The sequence below is a fragment of the Hippopotamus amphibius genome, chromosome 5 (assembly GCF_030028045.1).
Source record: "Hippopotamus amphibius kiboko isolate mHipAmp2 chromosome 5, mHipAmp2.hap2, whole genome shotgun sequence".
In the NCBI taxonomy this organism is placed as follows: Eukaryota; Metazoa; Chordata; class Mammalia; order Artiodactyla; family Hippopotamidae; genus Hippopotamus; species Hippopotamus amphibius.
Genome location: NC_080190.1, coordinates 36,185,479 through 36,206,223, shown reverse-complemented (window position 1 = coordinate 36,206,223; position 20,745 = coordinate 36,185,479). Strand labels below are relative to the sequence as shown.

Sequence of the window (20,745 nt, the reverse complement as noted above, 5' to 3'; positions counted from 1 at the left end):
ACTGAAGCCCGCACACCTAGAGCCTGTGCTCTACAACAAGAGAAGCCACCACAATAAGAAGCCTGTACACTGCAATGAAGAGTAGCCCTCCCTCTCCACAACTACAGAAAGCCTGCGCCCAGCAACAAAGACCCAATACAGCCAATAAATTAAAAAATAAATAACATTAGGGCTTCCTAGGTGGCGCAGTGGTTGAGAATCTGCCTGTCAATGCAGGGGACATGGGTTCAATCCCTGCTCCAGGAAGATCCCACATGCCGCAGAGCAACTAAGCCTGTGTGCCACAACTACTGAGCCCATGTGCTGCAACTACTGAAGCCCATGCACCTAGAGCCTGTGCTCCACAGCAGGAGAAGCCACAGCAATGAGGAGCCCGCGCACCACAATGAAGACTAGCCCCCACTCACCTCAACTAAAAAAAAGAAAGCCCATGCACAGCAAAAAAGACCCAACACAGCCAATAAAATAAATTAATTTAAAAAAACATTTAAAAAAAGAAATAAAACAAGTTCATTTACAATAGCATCAAAAAATAAAATAGAAAATTTAACAAGGAAGTAGAAAACTTATATACCTCCTAGAATAATGGAAATAAAATCAAGAATAAATAAATGGGACCTAATGAAACTTAAAAGCTTTTGCACAGTGAAAGAAACCATAAACAAGACAAGAAGACAACCCTCAGAATGGGAGAAAATACTTGCCAACAAAGCAATGCAACGGACAAAGGATTAATCTCCAAAATACATAAGCAGCTTATGCAGCTTAATACCGAAAAAGCAAATAACCCTATCCACAAATGGGCAGAAGACCTAAACAGACATTTCTACAAAGAAGACATACAGATGGCCAATAAACACATGAAAAGATGTTCAACATCACTAATCATTAGAGAAATGCAAGTCAAAGCCACAATGAGGTATCACCTCACACCAGTCAGAATGGCCACCATCAAAACAGCTAGAAACAATAAATGTTGGAGAGGGTGTGGAGAAAATGGAACTCTCCTACACTGTTGGTGGGAATGTAAGCTGGTACAGCCACTATGGAACATAGTCTGGAGATTCCTTAAAAAATTAAAAATGGAACTACCATATGACCCAGCAATCCCACTACTGGGCATATACCCAGAGAAAACCATAATCCAAAAAGAAACATGTACCATAATGTTCATTGAAGCACTACTGACAATAGCCAGGACATGGAAGCAACCTAAATGCCCATCAACAGATGAATGGATAAAGAAGATATGGCACATATATACAATGGAATATTACTCAGTCATAAAAAGGAATGAAATTGAACTATATGTCATGAGGTGGATAGACCTAGAGTCTGTCATACAGAGTGAAGTAAGCCAGAAAGAGAAAAACAAATACTGTATGCTAACACATATATATGGACTCTGAAGAAATGGTACTGATGAATCCAGTGACAGGGCAAGAGTGGAGGTACAGAAGTAGAGAATGGACTTGAAGACACGGGGCTGGGGTGGGGGGCGAAGGGGAAGCTGGGACGAAGTGAGAGAGTAGCATAGACATATTTACACTACCAACTGTAAAACAGATAGTTAGTGGGAAGTTGCTATATAACAAAAGATCAACTTGATGATGGGAGATGCCTTAGAGGGTCAGGACAGGGAGTGGGGGAGGGAGTCGCAGGAGGCAGGGGATATGGGGATATACGCATAAATACAGCTGATTGACTTTGGTGTTCCTCAAAAGCTGGTACAAGAGTGCAAAACAAATATATTCCAATAAAGAGTTTTAAAAAAAGAAAAGAAAACTTATACAGTGAAAACTGCAAAATGCTATTGTAAGTAATTAAATAAGATCTAAATAAATGGAAAGAATTCCATATTCATGGGTTAGAAGATTTAATATCTTTAAGACAGCAATACTCCTGGGACTTCCCTGGTGGCACAGTGGTTAAGAATCTGCCTGCCAATGCAGGGGACACAGGTTTGATTCCTGGTCCAGGAAGATCCCACATGCTGCGGAGCAACTAAGCCCATGCACCACAACTACTGAGCCTGCACACCTAGAGCCCAGCTCTGCAACAAGAGAAGCCACCGGAAGGAGAAGTCTGCGCACCGCAACAAAGAGCAGCCCCCGCTCACTGCATCTAGAGAAAGCCTGAGTGCAGCAACAAAGACCCAATGCAGCAAATAATAAACAAACAAATAAATAAATATTTTAAAAAAAGATAGCAATACTCCCCACATAGATCAAAATCCCATCTGGTTGCTTCTTTTCAGAAACTGACAAGCTCATCCTAAAATCTGTATGGAAATTAGTATTGAAAAATAAGAATAAAGTTGGAGGACTCAAATTTCCTGATTTCAAAACTTACAATAAAGCTACAGTAATCAAAATAGTGTGGTCTGGATAAAAACAGACTTTACATATTAATAAAAGATTGAAACCCTCACCCCTACAATCAACTGATTTCTGACAAGGATACCAAAACAAATCAATGGGGGGAAGGAATAGTCTTTTCAACAAATGGTGCTGGGACAACCAGACATCCACATGCAAAAAGATGAAGCTGGTCTCCTACCTTACACCATATACAAAAATTAACTCGAAACAGATCAAAGACCTAAATGTAAGAGTCATAACAATAAAGCTCTTAGAAGGAAACATAAGGGTAAATCTTTATGAACTTGGATTAGGCAGTGGTTTCTTAGGTATGACCTCAAAAGCACAAGCAATTAAAAAAATGATAAATTAAATGATCAAAATTTAAAACTCTGTGCTTCAAAGAACACCATCAAGAAAAAGACAACCTACAGAATGGGAGAAAACACTTGCAGATCATATATCTGAAAAGAGACATATGTAGAATATATAAAGAACACTTACAACTCAATAACAAGACAACCCAGCTGAAAAAAATAGGCAAAGGATCTGAACAAACATTTCTCCAAAGAAGATACATAATACAAATGGGTAATAAGCACATGAAAAGATACTTAACATCATTAGCCATCAGGCAAACGCAAATCAAAATTGCAATGAAATACCACCTCACATACAACAGGATGGCTGTAACAAAAAACACATATAATAACAAGTGTTAGTAAGGATGTGAAGAAATTGGAACCCTCATACACTGCTGGTAGGAATGTAAAGTGGTGCAACTTTACACTTACATTTAGAAAACAGTCTGGCAGTTCCTGAAAAGGTTAAATACAGTTTGCACATGACCTAGCATTTCCATTGCTAGGTACACCCAGGAGAAATGAGAACATATATACACACAGAACTTGCACCTGCATGTTCATAGCTGTCTTATTCGTAATATTCTAAGGCTGTAAACAACCCAGATGTCCATCAACTGATTAATGGATAAATAAATGTGGCATATCCATATAATGGAATATCAATCAACAATAAAAAGGAATGAAGCACTGACACATGCTACAACATGGACAAACTCTGAAAACATTATGCTAAGTGAAAGAAGTCAAACACAAAAGACCACATATTGCATGATTCCATTTATATGAAATATTCAGAACAGACAAATCCTTAGAGACAGAAAGTAAATTAATTGTTGCCAGGGGCTAGAGGAAGAGGGGAATGGGAATTCAACGCTAACAGGTGAGGGTTTTCTTTCTGAGTGGATAAAGATGTCTAAAATTGATTGTGGTGATGGCTGCAAAACTCTGTGAATATACTAAAAGCCACTTACTGGTATACTTTAAATGAATGAATTGTATGGTATCAATAAAGCTATTATAAATATATATAACATTTATATTATTACAACCCCTAATTTGTCCATTACTCTAATATTTGTGGAAAGATGTTTTGTATTTTGCTGAGTCATGATAACATTAGTATCAGTCTGGCTGGTAGATTTATAAGTTTAAGTACAAACAAATATCCATTTTACCTTAGAAGAAAAAAAAAAGTCTATTGTTTTAATCATGTATTCAACTGACCAGAAAGTCTTATCTACTCAGCTTCTAGGAATGGTATCTTCCCAGTGTCAGTGTTCACATCTGCCTTATTTATGTGAACTGATCTACCAGAGACCCTAATATAGTCATCTTGTTTCTCTCCGCCTTCCCCAACCTGTTACATTATACACATCATCTTCTTGACATGCTATACACTAATTTTTTCACTTTTCCTGCTCTCTTCTTGTTGGGCATCTCTGGAGATGCCTCACAGACTGGGAGAAGAGACATACTACTCCTTTTAGGTTTGCCCATCTAGCCCAGGTTGACGAGCTCTTCCAACTTTTCTAGAAGCAAGCTTAATGCTCTTCTATACCCACCCACTGTCACTCCATCAGCCTTGCCCAGGTTCTAGACTATAAGGTGAATACAGATGCAGCAGAGCAACCTGAAGTCAACTTCTTAAAAGATGTGGGATTTTTTGATTTCTCTGTCTACATTCAGTTGACATAAGGATCAAATAACATGATATGATAATTCTTTGCAAACCATAAACAAGGCAAAGTAGTCTTGATTACACAATCATTTCTGTAGCTTCAAAGCAATTTATATGTGTATTTTGCTTCATTTTTACTATTACCAAAACCTACGACTAAAAACTAATAAGACTAATTTCTTCTAATCACTTCACAGCAAGCGTCATGAATCTAAATGCTTACAAGGCCAAAAGGGTAATGTAAATGAGTAAATTGTGGTGAGAAGAAATACATGTCCCATATGAAAGGGAAGTAAATCTTAGCTCAGGCCAATTGCTGCCAGAGAGTAATGTGGGCCCAGTATCACAGATCTTGCCACTTTCCCTAAAGGGACTGAACTCTTGGGATTTTTAAGTGTTTACATACATTTAAAAAAAAACAACTGCAAAACATATTTGCATACCACACCCCAGCCTACTGGCCCATAGCCACATACTTTATAGTTGGCCAGAATAACTCTAAAATAAAAACAACACAAAGTGAGGAGACAGCAACATTTTAGCACAAGAAAAGAAAAGAAAAGAGAAGAAAAGAAAAGAAAAGAAAAGGGACTATATACATCAGTAGAAGCCAATGCTATTTAGAAATCAAAACTTACTTGGACTCAGGGATTTTGAAGCTTAGTCCAATGCCTAAGTAAAAAGAGGCCCATGCAAAGTAACCTGTTCAAGATAACAAAACCAACCCATGCCAAAGAGGGCTTTAACTCAAGTCATCTGACTACTGGACAGAGTGGCTTTTCCACTGCATCACACTAGCTCCCAAGGGAACAGACTTATAGGGAGAATAAGACATTTCATCATGGGATGGCAGTTTGGAAGTACAAACTCAGAACCAGGAGTCCAGTTCACTGATATCTTCCTGGAACAAACTCTGAGCTCAAGAATATTTTACCCTAAATTAAATGCCACCCAATACCTAGCCCCTTCAGATGGTGGCTAATGATTTGTACTTGGTGACTTGTATTAGCCATCAGCAGAGCACACAAAAACCACCGAGTAGCCCCAGGGAAGAAGGGAAGGTGGGAAACCTTCACCAACCAAATAAATAAGGAAAAAAAAGAGCTAATGTTTGTTTTCAGTTTTTCTTGTTTGAAAAGCAAAATTTCAAATGCACCTGCTCCATTAAAACAAATTTCTTAAATTTGATTAAAAACAAAGGATTTCATTCCTTTTTATGGCTGAGTAATATTACATTGTGTATGTGTGTGCACGCGCACGCGCACGCGCAAGCGCCACATTGTCTTTATCCATTCATCTACTGATGGGCACTTAGGTTACTTCCACATCTTGGCTATTGTAAATAATGCTGCAATGAACACAGGACTACATATATCTTTTTGAATTAATGTTTTTATTTTCTTCAAATAAATATCCAGAATTGCTGGATCATATGGTAGTTCTATTTTTAATATTTTGAGGAACCACCACACTGTTTTCCACAGTGGCTATACCAATACACACTCCCACCAACAGTGCACAAAGGTTCTCTTTTCTCTACATCCACGCTAAACACTTCTTATTTGCTGCCTTATTGATAACAGCTATCCTGACAGATGTGAGGTGAGATCTCATTGTGGTTTTGATTTGTATTTCTCTGGTGACTAGTGACAGCTGAGCATCTTTCCTGTTGGCCATCTTTATATCTTCCTTGGAAAAATATCTATTAGATTCTCTGCCCATTTTTTTTTGATGTGGGCCATTTTTAAAGTCTTTATTGAATTTGTTACAATATTGCTTCTGTTTTATGTTTTGGTTTTTTGGCCCTGAGGCATGTGGGATTTTAGCTTCCCGACCAGGGATCAAACCCACACCCCACGCACTGGAAGGAGAAATCTTAACCACTAGACTGCCAGGGACCACCCCTCTCTGCCCATTTTTTGATCAGATTATTTATTTTGATATTGAGTTATATGAGTTCTTTGTATATATATCATTTCATTGTAGCATGATTTACAATAGCCAAGTTATAAAGTAATTTAAGTGTATAATAAACATGTGAGAGACATATGTGTGTGTGTGTGTATACGTGTCAAACAATGGAATATTACTGAACCATAAAAAAAAGAATAAAATCTTCTCATCTGCAACAACATGGGTGGACCTAGAGGGTATTACATTAAATGAAATAAGTCAGACAGAGAGACAAATACTGTATGATTTCACATGTAAGTAGAATCTAAAAAACAAAACAAGTGAACAAACAAACAGAATCACATACACAGAGAACAAACAGGTAGTTGCCAGAGGGGAAGGGGTTGGGGGAGGAGAGAAATAGGTGAGGGAGATTAAGAGGTACAAAATTCCAGTTACAAAATAAATGAGTGATGGGTGTGAAATGTACAGTGTGAGGAATATATTCAGTAATTATGTAATATCTTTGTATGATGAGAGATGGTAACTAGACTTACCATGGTGATCATTTTGAAATGTACAGAAATATCAAATTGCTATGTTGTGTAACAGGAACTAACATAGTGTTGTAGGTCAATTATACTTCAAAAACAAACAGGGACTTCCCTGGTGGTCCAGCAGTTAAGACTTCGTGCTCCCAATGCATGGGGCCTGGGTTCCATCCCTGGTCAGGGAACTAGATGCCACATGTCGCAACTAAAGATCGTGCACGTGGCAACGAAGATCCTTCATGCCACACCTACAGACCCGGCGCAGCCAAATAAGTAAGTAAATAAATAAATAAATACTTTTTTTAAAAAAACCTTTTAGAAAAAGATATCAGATTTGTGGTTACCAGAGGCAGAGGGATGGGGGAAGGAAGAATTGGATGTAGGCACTCAAAAGGTACAAACGTCCAGTTATGAGATAAATTAAGTGCTAGGGATGTAATGTACAATATGATAAACATAATTAACACTTTTCTATGCTATATTATGAAAATTGTTACGAGAGTTAAGTCCTAAGAGTTCACATTACAAGGAAAAAAATTTTTTTTCTGTTTCTTTACTTTTGTATCTATATGAGATGATGGATGTTCAGTAAACTTACTGTAGTAATCATTTCAGGGTGTATGTAAGTCAAATTATTATGTTGTATACCTAAGACTTACACCATGCTGTATGTCAATTAGTTCTCAATAAAACTACAAGAAAAAAATAAAATGGAAATCTGCGAAGATCAAAAGAAAGAAAGGAGGAAAAAAAGAAAAGTATATTATGTCTTTTTTTGTCAAAGTTCTGCAAAGAGTCTCTTCAAAAGTTTGCTGCTTTAACGATTTGCTAAATAATCTGTAAAATCATTTAATTCTCAAGTATTTAGAATTCTACAACTCTAGAGCCTGACGGAAGAGTGGAAGCCATTCAGACCAGCTTCCTCAATTTTGAAGATATATTCTACAAATGTGTAGATTCATACTAAAACCCAGATCTATACTTTTCTGTTTAGGAAATCATCAGAAGACCTTTTAAAAAGTTATCTCCCATGTGCTATCTTTCTCAAGAAGTTACTGGAATACATGCTTCAAATATACCACGTATCTTTTGAATGAAGGAGCAAACCAAGATAGAACAAAATATGAGATTCAGGAAATGCATTCATTATAGGAGAGAAACAAAGGGAAATTCCAGGCAACCACTTTACAGCAGGCCTGGAGCAAAACTAGTCCAGACTGTAGCTGAGGGGAAAGTGTCTGGAGGGAAAGTCCCCAAGGAAGAACTATGGAATCAATAGATAATTTAATAAGTTTGGTCATGTGGGAAACTGTATAAGTGGCTGTGGAAGCAACAGAAGCAGAAATTAGTAAACAAAAAATGACAAAAGGCAAAAACAAAAATATGAACAAGAAAAAGAATGTAATCAGATTACACTACTTAGCCTAGCAGTGAATAATATTTGCAAAGACACAATAATATAAATACTGAAGACTGCTATATCCAAAATCTGGGGACTTCCCTGGTGACACAGTGGTTAAGAATCCACCTGCCAATGCAAGAGACACAAGTTCAATCCCTGGTCCGGGAAGATGCCACATGCCACGGGGTAACTAAGCCCGTGTGCCACAACTACTGAGCCTGGCCCTAGAGCCCGTGAGCCACAACTACTGAGCCCCCATGTTGCAACTACTGAAGCTCTCGTGCCTAGAGCTTGCAATGAGAAGCCTGTGCACTGCAAGGAAGAGTAGCCCCCGCCCACCACAACTAGAGAAAGCCCGCGTACAGCAACGAAGACCCAACACAGCCAAATAAATAAATTTTTTTTAAATCTGTGATATAACTAGTTTGGTAAGATGAAGCAAGAAGAAAGGATAAGGGAAGAGAGTTAAATCCTTATCTACTGTAAAAACAAATCAACAGATAATTCTTAAAATTAAGAAATCAAGGAATAACAGTATTAGCATATTATTTGGAAATATTAAAATAAATTGCAAAATAAATAGCTCAAAAAGTTGAATGTGGGGACTTCCCTGAAGGTCCAGTGGTTAAGACTCTGCCCTTCCACTGTGTTAAACAGACTCAAGTTTTCCCTTAAAAGGCAGGATGTTTGATTTTTAGCATCATTTTCAGTATGTCAAAAAAAAAAAAAATCACGAGTATAAATACTAAATTCAGAATCTCATTCCTTAAGAAAGTCAATTATGCATTAGGTTTGCCCCACAAGCCATTTTCTTTTGTGTTCAGTAGATAGAAGAAAGCAAAAACAAAAACAAATGAGTTGCAGGCCCATGCTAGTCACTGAATTGCTGGATATTTTTTATTCAGTTACTATTGCAAGTGAATTTGGATCCTTTGTGACAAAAAGCTCCGTAATAAGCAGTATTATCTTCCTCATAAACTGATCTTGATTAAGACTTTGTTGTTATATTACAAAGGAAACTATAGTTATTTAAAACATGAAAACTATTAAAAGCACTGATTACAAATATTGATATATATCAGATGAGCTGTCAAAAGGAATATTCTTTATTATATATCACTTCATAAAACAATTATACAATCTTTACTGCCAGTAACTCAATTATACTAGGATCATGACTCCAACTGATTATGAGAAACTGCCTATTCTCAGAGCCAAAGCACAGCTATAGAGCAAGGCAATATTCCTTCTGAGGTTCTAACATAGATTAGAGTTTTTATAAACAATAGGTCTCAGATTCACGGAGTTAGGAGGAGCTTTAAAGATGATCTGGTCCAGCACCCACAACCACACAGCCAAGCTCATGGCAGACCAAGACTAGAATCCAGTTGAATTGAGTCTTTGTACAATATGTAGAGCGCTTTTCCACCACACTGTCCTGTCCCTTATGCCCTAACCCTTTTCAAACCAACTTAGTTCCTATGAATAATTCAGACCTGCAAGAAATCTTGGAAATACACTACAACCTCTAATTTCTTTATAATAAGAAACTCGCACACACACAAAAATACTAGTTACTGGCTACACTGACATTTAGAGCATGGAAATGGCAAATTGTAAACAGACATTGAATTACATTTATGACTAGGGCATCCTACTTCCAGGAGCCCATGTCCCTGTCAAATTCATCCAACAAATAATGAACTCCTACTATGTGCCAGATATTGTGCTAGGTGCCAGGGATGCCATTATATGGATCCTTGCTTCTCTCAGAGGTCCTGGCTCCAAATATAACTCTACACCTCTTAAAATAAAGTAGCCTGTAATGCTGGGCAAAGGATCATCATTATTTTTTAATTGAACTCTTCCCTGAGCTACCAATCTACAAACTGGATCATCATTTTGATTCTCTTTTTGGGTATTTAAGGACTGCTCAATCTGGTCCGCTGTCCTGAGGGACCTCAAGTCATCCAACTTCCCAATATAGCCAGCTCTTGAAGTGCCAACCTGACTGCACTACTGGTGCCCTACCGCTATACCTGAACAACCTGTTCTCTTGGTATTGCCTTTAGAACACCAGCCACCCACCAGGCAGCACTGACATCTCACCTGGCTGGACCTCTTCCCACTGCCTGCAGCTAAATCTTCCCACAAGAGCCTTCTTTACCCTGGTGGTCCCTCCTAGCTAATTTCAAAGTCACTCAGGCCCAAGTCCTTAAGCCTCTTTGATTCCTCCATCTCCCCCATACCCTGTTGAATCTTCTTTCACACATATATTCTGCAGACACTCTCCTTTCCTTGTTATTTGCACTACTTCTTTATCCTCTGTCAATCTCTGCTTGCATTTCAACTGTACTTCCAAAAAATAGCCAGATTAATCGTCCAAAAACGCAGCTTACATGATGTCACTACTACTCAAAAGGTATCTGAGGCTCTCTACTTCCTTTATGATAAAATCTCACAGTCACTTGATTTTACTGTGAATTGGACAATATACTTCTAAGCCTTTGCTAATACCATTCCTTCTATCTAAAATATTCTCTCTCTTTCCTTTCTCTGTTTATCCAAATTTTATATTCCCTTCAAAGGCATTTGCTCAAATAACCATATTCTCTGTGAAGCTTCCCTCCATCTTGTGCAAGGGCATTCTGAGCAGAGGCACAACAGTGCAAATAATCTGAGCAAGAGAGAGTCAAGCAAGGAGACCAGTGTGACTGGAGGAGGTGAGAGCATTTTGGAAACAAAATCAGAGAGGTAATGCAAGGCCAGACCCCACAGGGCCTTCCTGACCATTATAAGGACTTTAAGTCTGAACAAAATGTGGATCAACTGCAAGGTTTTCTATATTCCCTACAAAGATGTATGACTTGGATTTCAAAAAGATCATGTTGCCAGTGGTGACAAGAGCAGGGTATATGTACAGTAGCATGTGCAGAAGCAAAGAAACTGGTTAAAGGGCTATTATAGTAATCTGGGTAAAATGCTGTGATTAGAATCCAGGTGGTGGCAGTGAGAAGAGTCTGAATCTGGATGTATATGCTGATTGGATGAGGGCTATGAGAACAAAAAAGGAGTTAAGGATGATTCCAAGTTGTTAGCCTAAACAACTGGAAGAGCAGAGACGTCATTAACTGAGATGAAGAAGACTGTGCCAGGAGCAGGTTTTGAGGTAGAAGATTTGGAGACAGATTTTGGACATGATCAGTTTAAGATGTGTATCAGACATCCAAAGGAAAATGTTGAGTAGGAAGTTTATTACCTAAATCTGAAATTCAGGGGAGAGGTTCTGGTAGAGATCAGGCCAGTTTCATAAAACTTCTGCGATAATGGATATGTTCTATATCTGCACTGCCCTGTATGGCAGCCACAGGCCACAAATGACTTGAAATGTAGGCAGGGTGACTGAGGAACCGAACTGTTAATTTCAGTTAATTCACATTTAAATAAGCACATGTGGTAAGTGGTTACAAATTGGACACAGCATATACATGTGACAGGATGAGAACCCTGGCGTAGGTAAAGTGTAAGTAAAGAAGACTGGGTACTAGGGCAAGCCTACCACATGGATTATTTGTGATAGGGGGAAAAAAGGAAATAAGAAAACTCAAATCCCCATCAACAATAGAAAAGAAAACTAATTAGTGACAATCACATAAGATTGTCTTTCAACAGTGAACACATATATCTATGTGAATGAATCTCAAACACAATGTTAAATGAAAAAAAATAACTGGGAGAAGAAAATTTTCCACAAAGGTCAACAGGAGACAAAACTAAACAATGTACTGTTTAGGAATATATTAAGATTGATAAAGCAATAAAGAAAAATCTAGGGAATTATTATGCAAGTATAGGATAACATCATCTCTCCAGGGGAGATGAGCACAGAGGGCTTCAAAATTACTGGAAATTTCCCAAACTAGATAGAGGGTACACGGATGTTCATTTTGTTATTCTTCTTTGTCCTATACACTCTGGCATATATAACATTAAATAATTAAAAGAGTAAAAAAAATGAGGCAGTATATGGTTTAATGTAAAACAGATATTTCAAAATATCTTAAGATCATTAAGTTCACAAAAAGGAAAGATAACTGTGTGACATGTATAAGATCTAAAAAAAAAAGGACAGATTGAGTCATATAAAGAAAAGAGGGAAGGGCATTCTAAAATGGGAATGAACGAGTCATGTACAAGAATCAGTAAATTAGTGAGTCTGACCAGAGAAGAGTGAAGTTAGGTTGAAAAGTTGGGCTAAGATCAGCTTATGAGATGCTTAAGTGCTGGGTCAAGAAGTTTGGACTTGATCTTGAAATAGTGCAGAACCACTGGTGGTGTCTAAACAAGACAATAGCATGGTGAAAGTGGTATACTAGTAGGATTAATGTGATGATAAGGATCAACTAGTAGGAAGACAGGAGTCTGGAAAAATCATTTATAAAACTTGAATATGTGAGATGTCAGGGAAGATTTATTATGCCCTGAACTAGGATTCTGATGGATGATCTAGTTTACTCCAAGAAATTTTAAGATGAAAGATTCAATAGAGTTTGGTCTTGGGAATAGACAATGAAAGGAAAGGAGAGATTCAAAGATCACTCCAATTTTCAAGCTAAATGAGGGAAAACCATTAATTCATTCATAGGATAAATATGTCAGGCAGCTCGTGATAACTTCCCCTCAGGGAACAGCTTGTGAGTCCCACTTTTTTCTTTTTCTTCTTTTTTTTTTAAGTTACATACTCTTAATAGGCAAAGAGAAAGTATACAGTTCTTTGGGAGGAATAAAAGCTTTTATAGCCTTTTAACTCTAAGAATTTTATAAGTACAATTTTTTTCATAATTTTTTATTGTAAGAAAATACACAGTTGGAAAGTGTGAATAATGAAATACTTATGACCAAGATATAGGACTTAGGGAGGGGCGGGGAAATAAAGAAAAAGATCAAGATGATGTGATTGAGAGACAGTGCTGAACTCCAAATACTGAACTGCAAAAGGAGGGAGGTGGGGAGGACTAGGAGGAGGAAGTAAAAAAACTTGATCAGAGAATATAAGTACCATTTTAAAAGAAGAGTACTGTAGGGACTTCTCTGGTGGTCCAGAAGCTAACACTCAGCCCTCCCAATGCAGGGGGCCTAGGTTTGATCCCTGGTCAGGGAACTAGATCCCACATGCCACAACTAAAGAGCCCACATGCCACAACTAAGGAGCCCGCCTGCCACAAGTAGGGAGCAACTAAGACCTGGCATAACCAAATAAATAAGGAAAATGTGATCTACTAGTTTAAAAAAAAAAAAAAGAGTACTGTGATAATAATACTGAGTTGCTTTTCAAAATAAATTCAAAGAAGGAACAGAACACGAAAGTGGAGATGTTTAGTGAAAGGTCAGAGGTGAAGGAGTGGAACTACTCACTACTTGACTGAATGCTCCTTGAGGACAGAACTTATAATTGACTGTCTCTGCATCCCCCACAGCACTGAGTACAGTGAGTGATCACTACAGAAGAGGCATTCAAGTAAGGCTGAATGAACAGATAAAGAAGAGTGGGGGCAGACTGAAGACAAGCCAGTTAGGAACACCCTACCTAAGCCTCCAGAACCCGACATACCTTAGAGAAGCGAACCCTGTGGAAGGAGAGTGCTTTAGCCTTATCACCCTGGCTGAAAGGTAGGCTGAGCCTCTGGTACCTGTTTAGGAGATCTAGAACACCAACAGAAAAACGGAAAGGAAACCAATTCTCAACGTAACATATGGAACTTCTGCTCCCCACGTCAGTCCTTGAGATGGTGCCCAATTCTAACCTTTGAGGCAGATAGGCAGAATGTAACTTTTTATGTGTGTGGCTAATGCTAAAAATATTCAAGGGCATCCTGTCCTTTTAACTGTTAAAAGACTGTTCTGGTTAAAAGTGGTTTAAAAGCCTGAATCTTAATAGGTAGTCCCTCCTGTCATACCACTGTTTCTTAAGCCTGCAGAACAGAGAAATGAAAAATAGAGCTACCTGCAAAGTGAGAGGACTGATGCTCAGGTGTTTCAAGTGGTTACCAGGGGCTGGACTATTACCTCCAGGGGCCCCCAGGTTCAGATAATTCTGCAGAGCCCCAATTCATCCAATAGCTGAACACTGAACAATGAGACTGCTTTTTTTTTTAAATTTTTATTTATTTATTTATTATTTTTGGGGGGGTACACCAAGTTCAATCATCTGTTTTTATACACATATCCCCGTATTCCCTCCCTCCCTTGACTCCCCCCCCACCCTCCCTCGAGTCCCCCCGACTGCTTTTTAAATGAACTGATCTTATACAAATGCTTTAAGACCACTTCTTTCTCAAGAGGTTAGAATGGAAAACAAACGCCCAAACACTGGCAAAGGCAGTATAAAATAACAGTTAAGAGCTCAGGCTCTGGCACCAGACAGATACAGGTTAAATCCCAGCTCTTCCAGCAAACACCTACATAACCATCTGTTAACACATTCTCCTACTATTCTAGAGTAGAATTGAGTACCTTCCTTAGGATGGGAATATATGGTACCTTCAGGTGTTAGTATGTTCCTTCCTAAAACTACACCCTGACGCCTCTGATTGGACATGCATTTTCCTTACTGGCCTCAGCCACTAATTTTTAGTGTAGAGCTTTCTAAATGGTTGATCTCATTTATTATGCTTTGGATCTCGAATTTCCCTCCCTCTCTAAGAACCACCTTATTTTGAAGTTCTGGTTGTTCAACCCATGCCCTGGACTTCATCAGTGAAAGTGAAGAACAGTGGCAGAAAACCATGGAGAAAATAGAATTGTAAGTAGAACATGTAAACCTTTCAGTTGTATAAAACTTAAAATTGATGCTTTTGAGAACTTCAGTGAGAGCTCCCGGGCTTGACTGGCCAGGGGAAGGGCGGAAGACTTGAGAATGTGATTTAAAGCTTAAAACTCCTTCTTTTCTTAAGATTGATTCTTGCAACTCTCCTTGGTAATCTTGATTGTAAGCTAAGGGCTGAGTCAAGAAATTTTAAATTCTGATGAATATCATGACCCTTTGGGGAAGATCAATCCTTAATCCTCAGGCTAAAGTCACTGTGTTCAGTAGTCAATCCATTGCTGTTGTAAATTCCTATTGTTAAAAGTAACTAGGTGGGGGTTATGATTAACTCCTCTATTTTTAGGATATATAAGACACATGTATGATTCCATAGTGGGTCTCTCCACCCCTTCTGGTGTCTGAGCCGGAAGCTATTGTACTTTCTCTCCCTAATAAACTGTTGCTGTGCTCCTTAAACCTGAGCAGTGGCTTGTTATTGATCCCAGGAGAAGTTCTTTTCTTCCGGAGATCACAAGTCTGCACCCCTAGATGGATTTCACAGCAACACTTTCTTTAAAATCACTAATTTCGTACACTGGAGATAAGGTGGAGTGAAACAGCCTATTAGCAACAACTTTAAAAAGTGTTCTAACATGGAGGAGGCCCAAGGAGGTACCCCGCCTATGCTCAGCACCTCCACTTCTCTCTCTAAACTCAGGGATCTTTTTGCAATCCACTTTATAAACTAAGAGGGTTCTGTGGTGTAGTGGGAAATAGAAGAGGGAGAACAAGTCCCCCAGATTCTTCATTTACATTAGGCCTCCTTTAGCACCATTACTACTATCCTAGTTCAGGCAGCAAAGACTAAGTCCCAACCGGTTGCTCTGCCTCAGGTCTCTCCACTCCCTCACAATCCTGCGTACAGCTGCCAAACTAATTTTCCTAAACTACCAGTTTCATAAGATCACTTCCCACCTCAGAAACTCTTAATGGCTCCCTACCTATTATTCACTGGGAAAAGCCCAACTAAAATCCAAAAGCCAAGCTAGCATTCTCCTACTTTTTTAACACAGTACTTGTTTCCTCCTAATTCCCCCAAGGAAATTCTCTAAGGCTCCAACTAATCTGCTCACCGTCCTTCCAACACAGACAGACTAACCTGCACACCTAGGAAGGATTACACCCACCCCCACCCACCTTCTGCCCTTCCTTCAAAGGCCAGCCCAGACCCCCTACTTCATCTCTGTCCCACACCGTGCTCCTAAAACCCATACTGCCCATCTTCTGACCCTCTCAGCAGGCTATCCTCTCCTGGCATCTCAATCCGCTCCAACAATTCTGAAGACAGACCACATTAATTCCACAGAGTGCCATCACTGTGCCCCGCACTTATTAGGTCCAAGATATTTTTTAAACCAGAGAAGGAGTTCAAATAATGTATCTAAGCAGGGCAAAACAATACTGCCCATCTTTGCCAGTTACCCCTTACTCACAGTAAAGGGTACTCAGCGTTCGCTACAACGCTGAAAATTTCTAGTACACACAGAGCAGCCAAGTGGAGAGAGCACGCCACCGGATGGCAAAAACCTGCGTCCCAATCCTGGTTTCTGCCACAAGCTCTGCAATTGTGAGGATATCACACAATCTCTCCCGGGCCTCGGTTGTCTCAGGTGTGAAACAAGGGAGCTGCTGTGAAGGATCCCAGGATCCCAAGGATCCCTTTCGGCTCCCAAACTCCCCTCCGACAGGAAAGCCAACACTCGGCTACTCGCGAAGGCGGAGGCAGGCAAACTTTTACACTCCCCAAGGCTGGCATTTCCACAGAGGAGTGGAAACTCAGCCCGCATAGGAAAAAGAGGGGCTGAGAGGAAGGTGCGAAGCGGTCTCCCTGGCCTCGGATCCTTGACTCCACGGCCAGGGACAGTCCGCCTCGGGCTCCCGGCCCCTCACAGGCAGACTCCTCCGAGAGTGGCGCGGCCCGGCGTGGCTGCCGGGAGCGGGCCCGGGTGACTGTCCGCGCCCGCGCCCCGTGCCCCGCGCCCCCCGCTCTTGTGACACATGCCCGGTGACCCCGGGGCACAGCCTCCGTCCGCCCTCACCGCCCGAGGGACGCCCTCCTCTCCGGGCAAGGCCCCTCGCGCCGCCCTTCCGGGCCCCGGGCGGCCTCACAGCGGCCGTCCCGGCCCCAGGCCGGCGGGACGGGCGGCGTGAGGGACGGCGGCGGCGGCTTTAAGTGCTGAATCACCACTTTGCAACCCGAGCTCCAAACCACCGTGACCCGCGGGCCCCGAGGGCCCAGGCGCTCCGCTCGGCTTACCCACAGAGGCGCTCCGGAGGCGGCAGGCGGGCGCCGAGGACCGAGCGGAAGGTGCTTGGCAGCGCGGGATGCAGCAGCCACGCTAGCCGGTACCGCATACCCCAGCGCAGCCGCCGGGATCACCGCGATCGCTTCCTTCTAGCGCCGGAGCCGGCCTTGCTCACTGCGCATGCTCACTCCGCCGCGCCGCGCCGCGCCGCCTCCCGGGAGCCTCCGAGCGGCGGCCTCTCCGGGTTTTGCCTGGAGCCCGACAGGGCGGGGATGGCGGGCGGCCTAGGCCGGAGCTAGCGGGAGGGACGGAGTCTGGCCGGGGGGCTGTGGAAACCCAGGCACCAGGCTTCCCGGGGCGGGGAGGGGCTCTGCTGGGTCACGCCGGGCGCACGCGTGAGGGCGACGATGTGTTTCTGGCTCTGTGTTAGCGGGGCGGGCGGGCGGGCGGGCGGGCGGGGGGGGTGGGCTCACAAATACGGTGAGGGCACGAGGGGCCATGTTTGCGGAGGCGCCCCATTGGCTGTCGGCAGCGGCAGTGCAGGTGTTGGAACAAGGTCCGCGGACGAGGCGGCCTCCCACAAAACGAATCGGCGGCGGGTGCGCGGCCCGCGGGCTCCCTCTAGAGCGCGAAGGGGACGTGGACGGAGGGGTTGGCGACCCGGGAGAAGTTAGACCCGAGGGCCCCCCAGAGGGAGGCCGGGCCCCTGGGGGGAGTTTCCACCCTGGGAAACTAGCAGCCTTTCAAAGAGCGAGGTGGAGATGGGATAGGCCACAGCAAAACAAGGCTTTCGTGGATTTACAAATCCGGAATAGAATCTACCACTCTGTACTACTACTATATATATATTTAAATTTGTGTAGTACTACTACTATTGTCAGTGTACTTCAGTCACTATTGGTAAGACAAGACTTAGTTTTCCCGATGGCTTTCTGATGTTTTGCATCCGAGAACAATTTAATAGTTGTTATGAATCTGACTTTCCCGAGCCTTATTTTTACAGGGATCTTTAAAGGAAAAGCGCAGTTAGGCTTAGCTGTTCTCTAGCCTGAATGCTTTTAGGTTCCTGATGTGGCAGACCAGAGACTGCAGCCAAAAACAGTGCTCTGAATCCTATCACAGCTTCAAATGGGAATTCAGGAGAAGCATCCCCTAAGTGGATCCCCTATTCATCAAAGAGGTACTTGGGGATCTTTTTTACCAGTTTCAGCTAAAGGCAAACCTTTGATGGATGGAAACTGAGGTGGCAGAGAGGAGGAAGCACTCCCAGTGCAGTGTAAGGTAAAATTTCACAATGTTACTTTCTAGTTCCAGTCAATCTGTATTAGTTTCCTGTGGCTGCCATAACAAATTACCACAAACTCAGTGGTTTAAAACAACAGAAATTTATTCTCTCACAGTATGGAGGCCAAACGTCCAAAATCAAGGTGTTGGCAGGGCTGCACTCCCTACAAAAGGTCTTAGTGGAGAATGCGTTCTTTGCCTCTTTCAGCTTCGTTGGCTTGAGGCCATGTCATTCCAGTATCTGCCTCCATCTTTACATTGCCTTCTCTCTTTTTTTTTGTCTCTTATTAGGACATTTGTCATTGGATTTAAGGCACAACCAGGTAATCCTGGATGATCTCATCTCATCCTTAACTTAATTACACCTGCAAAGCCACTTTTTCCAAATAATATAAAACTCACAGCCTGCTGGGTTTAGGATGCAGACATATCTTTTGGGGGGCCATTACTCACCCCACCTTACTAGCCTCTGCACCTGCCATCCACCAACTCCAATTTACACAGCTGTGACAGCTAATTACAACAATACTAACTTGTCAGTGCTCTTTCAAGCCCTGTTGAAAAGGCATTGCCTTTACAAAACTTTCCTTCAATTCCATTCCTCACATACCCCATTGGAAGTAACCACTTTCTTACCTGAGCTGCCACTCTCTAAAGGCATTTATTTGAATCTTAACCTTCCTCATGGGTGAGAAGCAGTAGATTAAGAATGCTGTCTTAGTCATTTTTGTATCTCATCTGGCAGCAAGCACCATGCTTAGGCAATGCTTGTCAAATGCATGTTTGCTGAATCTTATTAAGCCTCTGGATGTAACTACCATTTATAGGGAATACAGGGGACAAATGTGTTAAATCACACCATAAGCTTACAATCAGCAAAGTTTAGAATGTTTGGAACATTACACAACAAATGACTCTATTTCTCTGACAAATAAATTGCAAAATAATAAAAGAGAGGACTGGGGCTTCCTAGGTGGCGCAATGGTTAAGGATCTGCCTGCCAATGCAGGGGACACGGGTTTGATCCTTGCTCTAGGAAGATCCCACACACTGTGGAGCAACTAAGCCCATGAGCCACAACTACTGAGCCTGTGTGCCGCAACTACTGAAGCCCACCACAATGAGAAGCCTCTCACCGCAGCTAGAAAAAGCCCACACGCATCAATGAAGACCCAATGCAGCCAAAAAATAAATAAATACAATAAATAAATTTCTTAAAAAAAAAAGAAAGAAAAAGGGCTTCCTAGGTGGCGCAGTGGTTGGGAGTCTGCCTGCCAATGTGGAGGACATGAGTTCGATCCCTGCTCCAGGAAGATCCCACATGCCGCAGAGCAACTAAGCCCGTGTGCCAAAAAAAAAAAAAAAGAGCTTATAAAAAAAGAAAAAAGAAAAAAGAAAATGCAAAAGCCCAGGAAGACCCAAGCCAATCTTGAAGCAGAATCTGGAACACTTACACCACCAAATTTTTTTCTTTCTTTCTTTCTTTTTTTTTTTTGCCACACCGCGAGGCTTGTAGGATGGTAGTTGAACCCAGGGCCTCGGCAGAGAGAGTGCAGGGTCCTAACCACTGGACTGCCAGGGAGTTCCCACTACCAAATATTAAAAGTTACTTTAAGGTATAGTAATTGAGATAGTATGTTAATGGCATGAGGGCAGACAAATAGGCCATGGAGAACTGTTTAGTAGTATCTACTAAAGCTGCACATATGCGTATGTTATGACCCAGCAATTCTACCTTTAGCTGTACACTCAGAAATGTGAACTTACATCCATGAAAATGTGTGTACTAGAGTGTTCATAGCAGCATAATTATTAATAGGCCCCAAGTAGAAACAGTCCAAATGCCATCAACAGTAAAATGCACAGGAAAAGTAAACTGGGCAATAGTCACACAATGGAATGCTATACAGTGATGAAAATGAACATACAAAAATTACACTGGACAATACGAATGAATCTCACAAACATGATGAAAGAAGCCAGACCCCAAAGAATATATATGAGTCCACACTCTTTCAAGCCCTGTTGAAAACCAGACAAAACTGATCTGTAGTATTAGAAGTCAGTTTGGTGGTTACTCTGGGGTCTGCAGTGACTGAGA

General features: G+C 41.4%; 1 protein-coding gene across 2 annotated transcripts in view; it reads right to left on the bottom strand.

Moving 5' to 3' along the window:
- The window catches only part of IDE (insulin degrading enzyme), a 108,602-nt gene extending 91,062 nt beyond the window's left edge, over nucleotides 1-17,540 (bottom strand). Inside the window, exon 1 of one of the 2 annotated variants that reach the window (XM_057734248.1) lies at nucleotides 17,372-17,540. In XM_057734248.1, coding sequence (XP_057590231.1) covers nucleotides 17,372-17,469 — 98 coding nt within the window. In that variant the 5' untranslated portion in view covers nucleotides 17,470-17,540. The remainder of the gene's footprint in view (nucleotides 1-17,371) is intronic. The other variant, XM_057734247.1, reaches the window with a different exon arrangement.
- Between the last annotated feature and the right edge of the window lie 3,205 nt (nucleotides 17,541-20,745).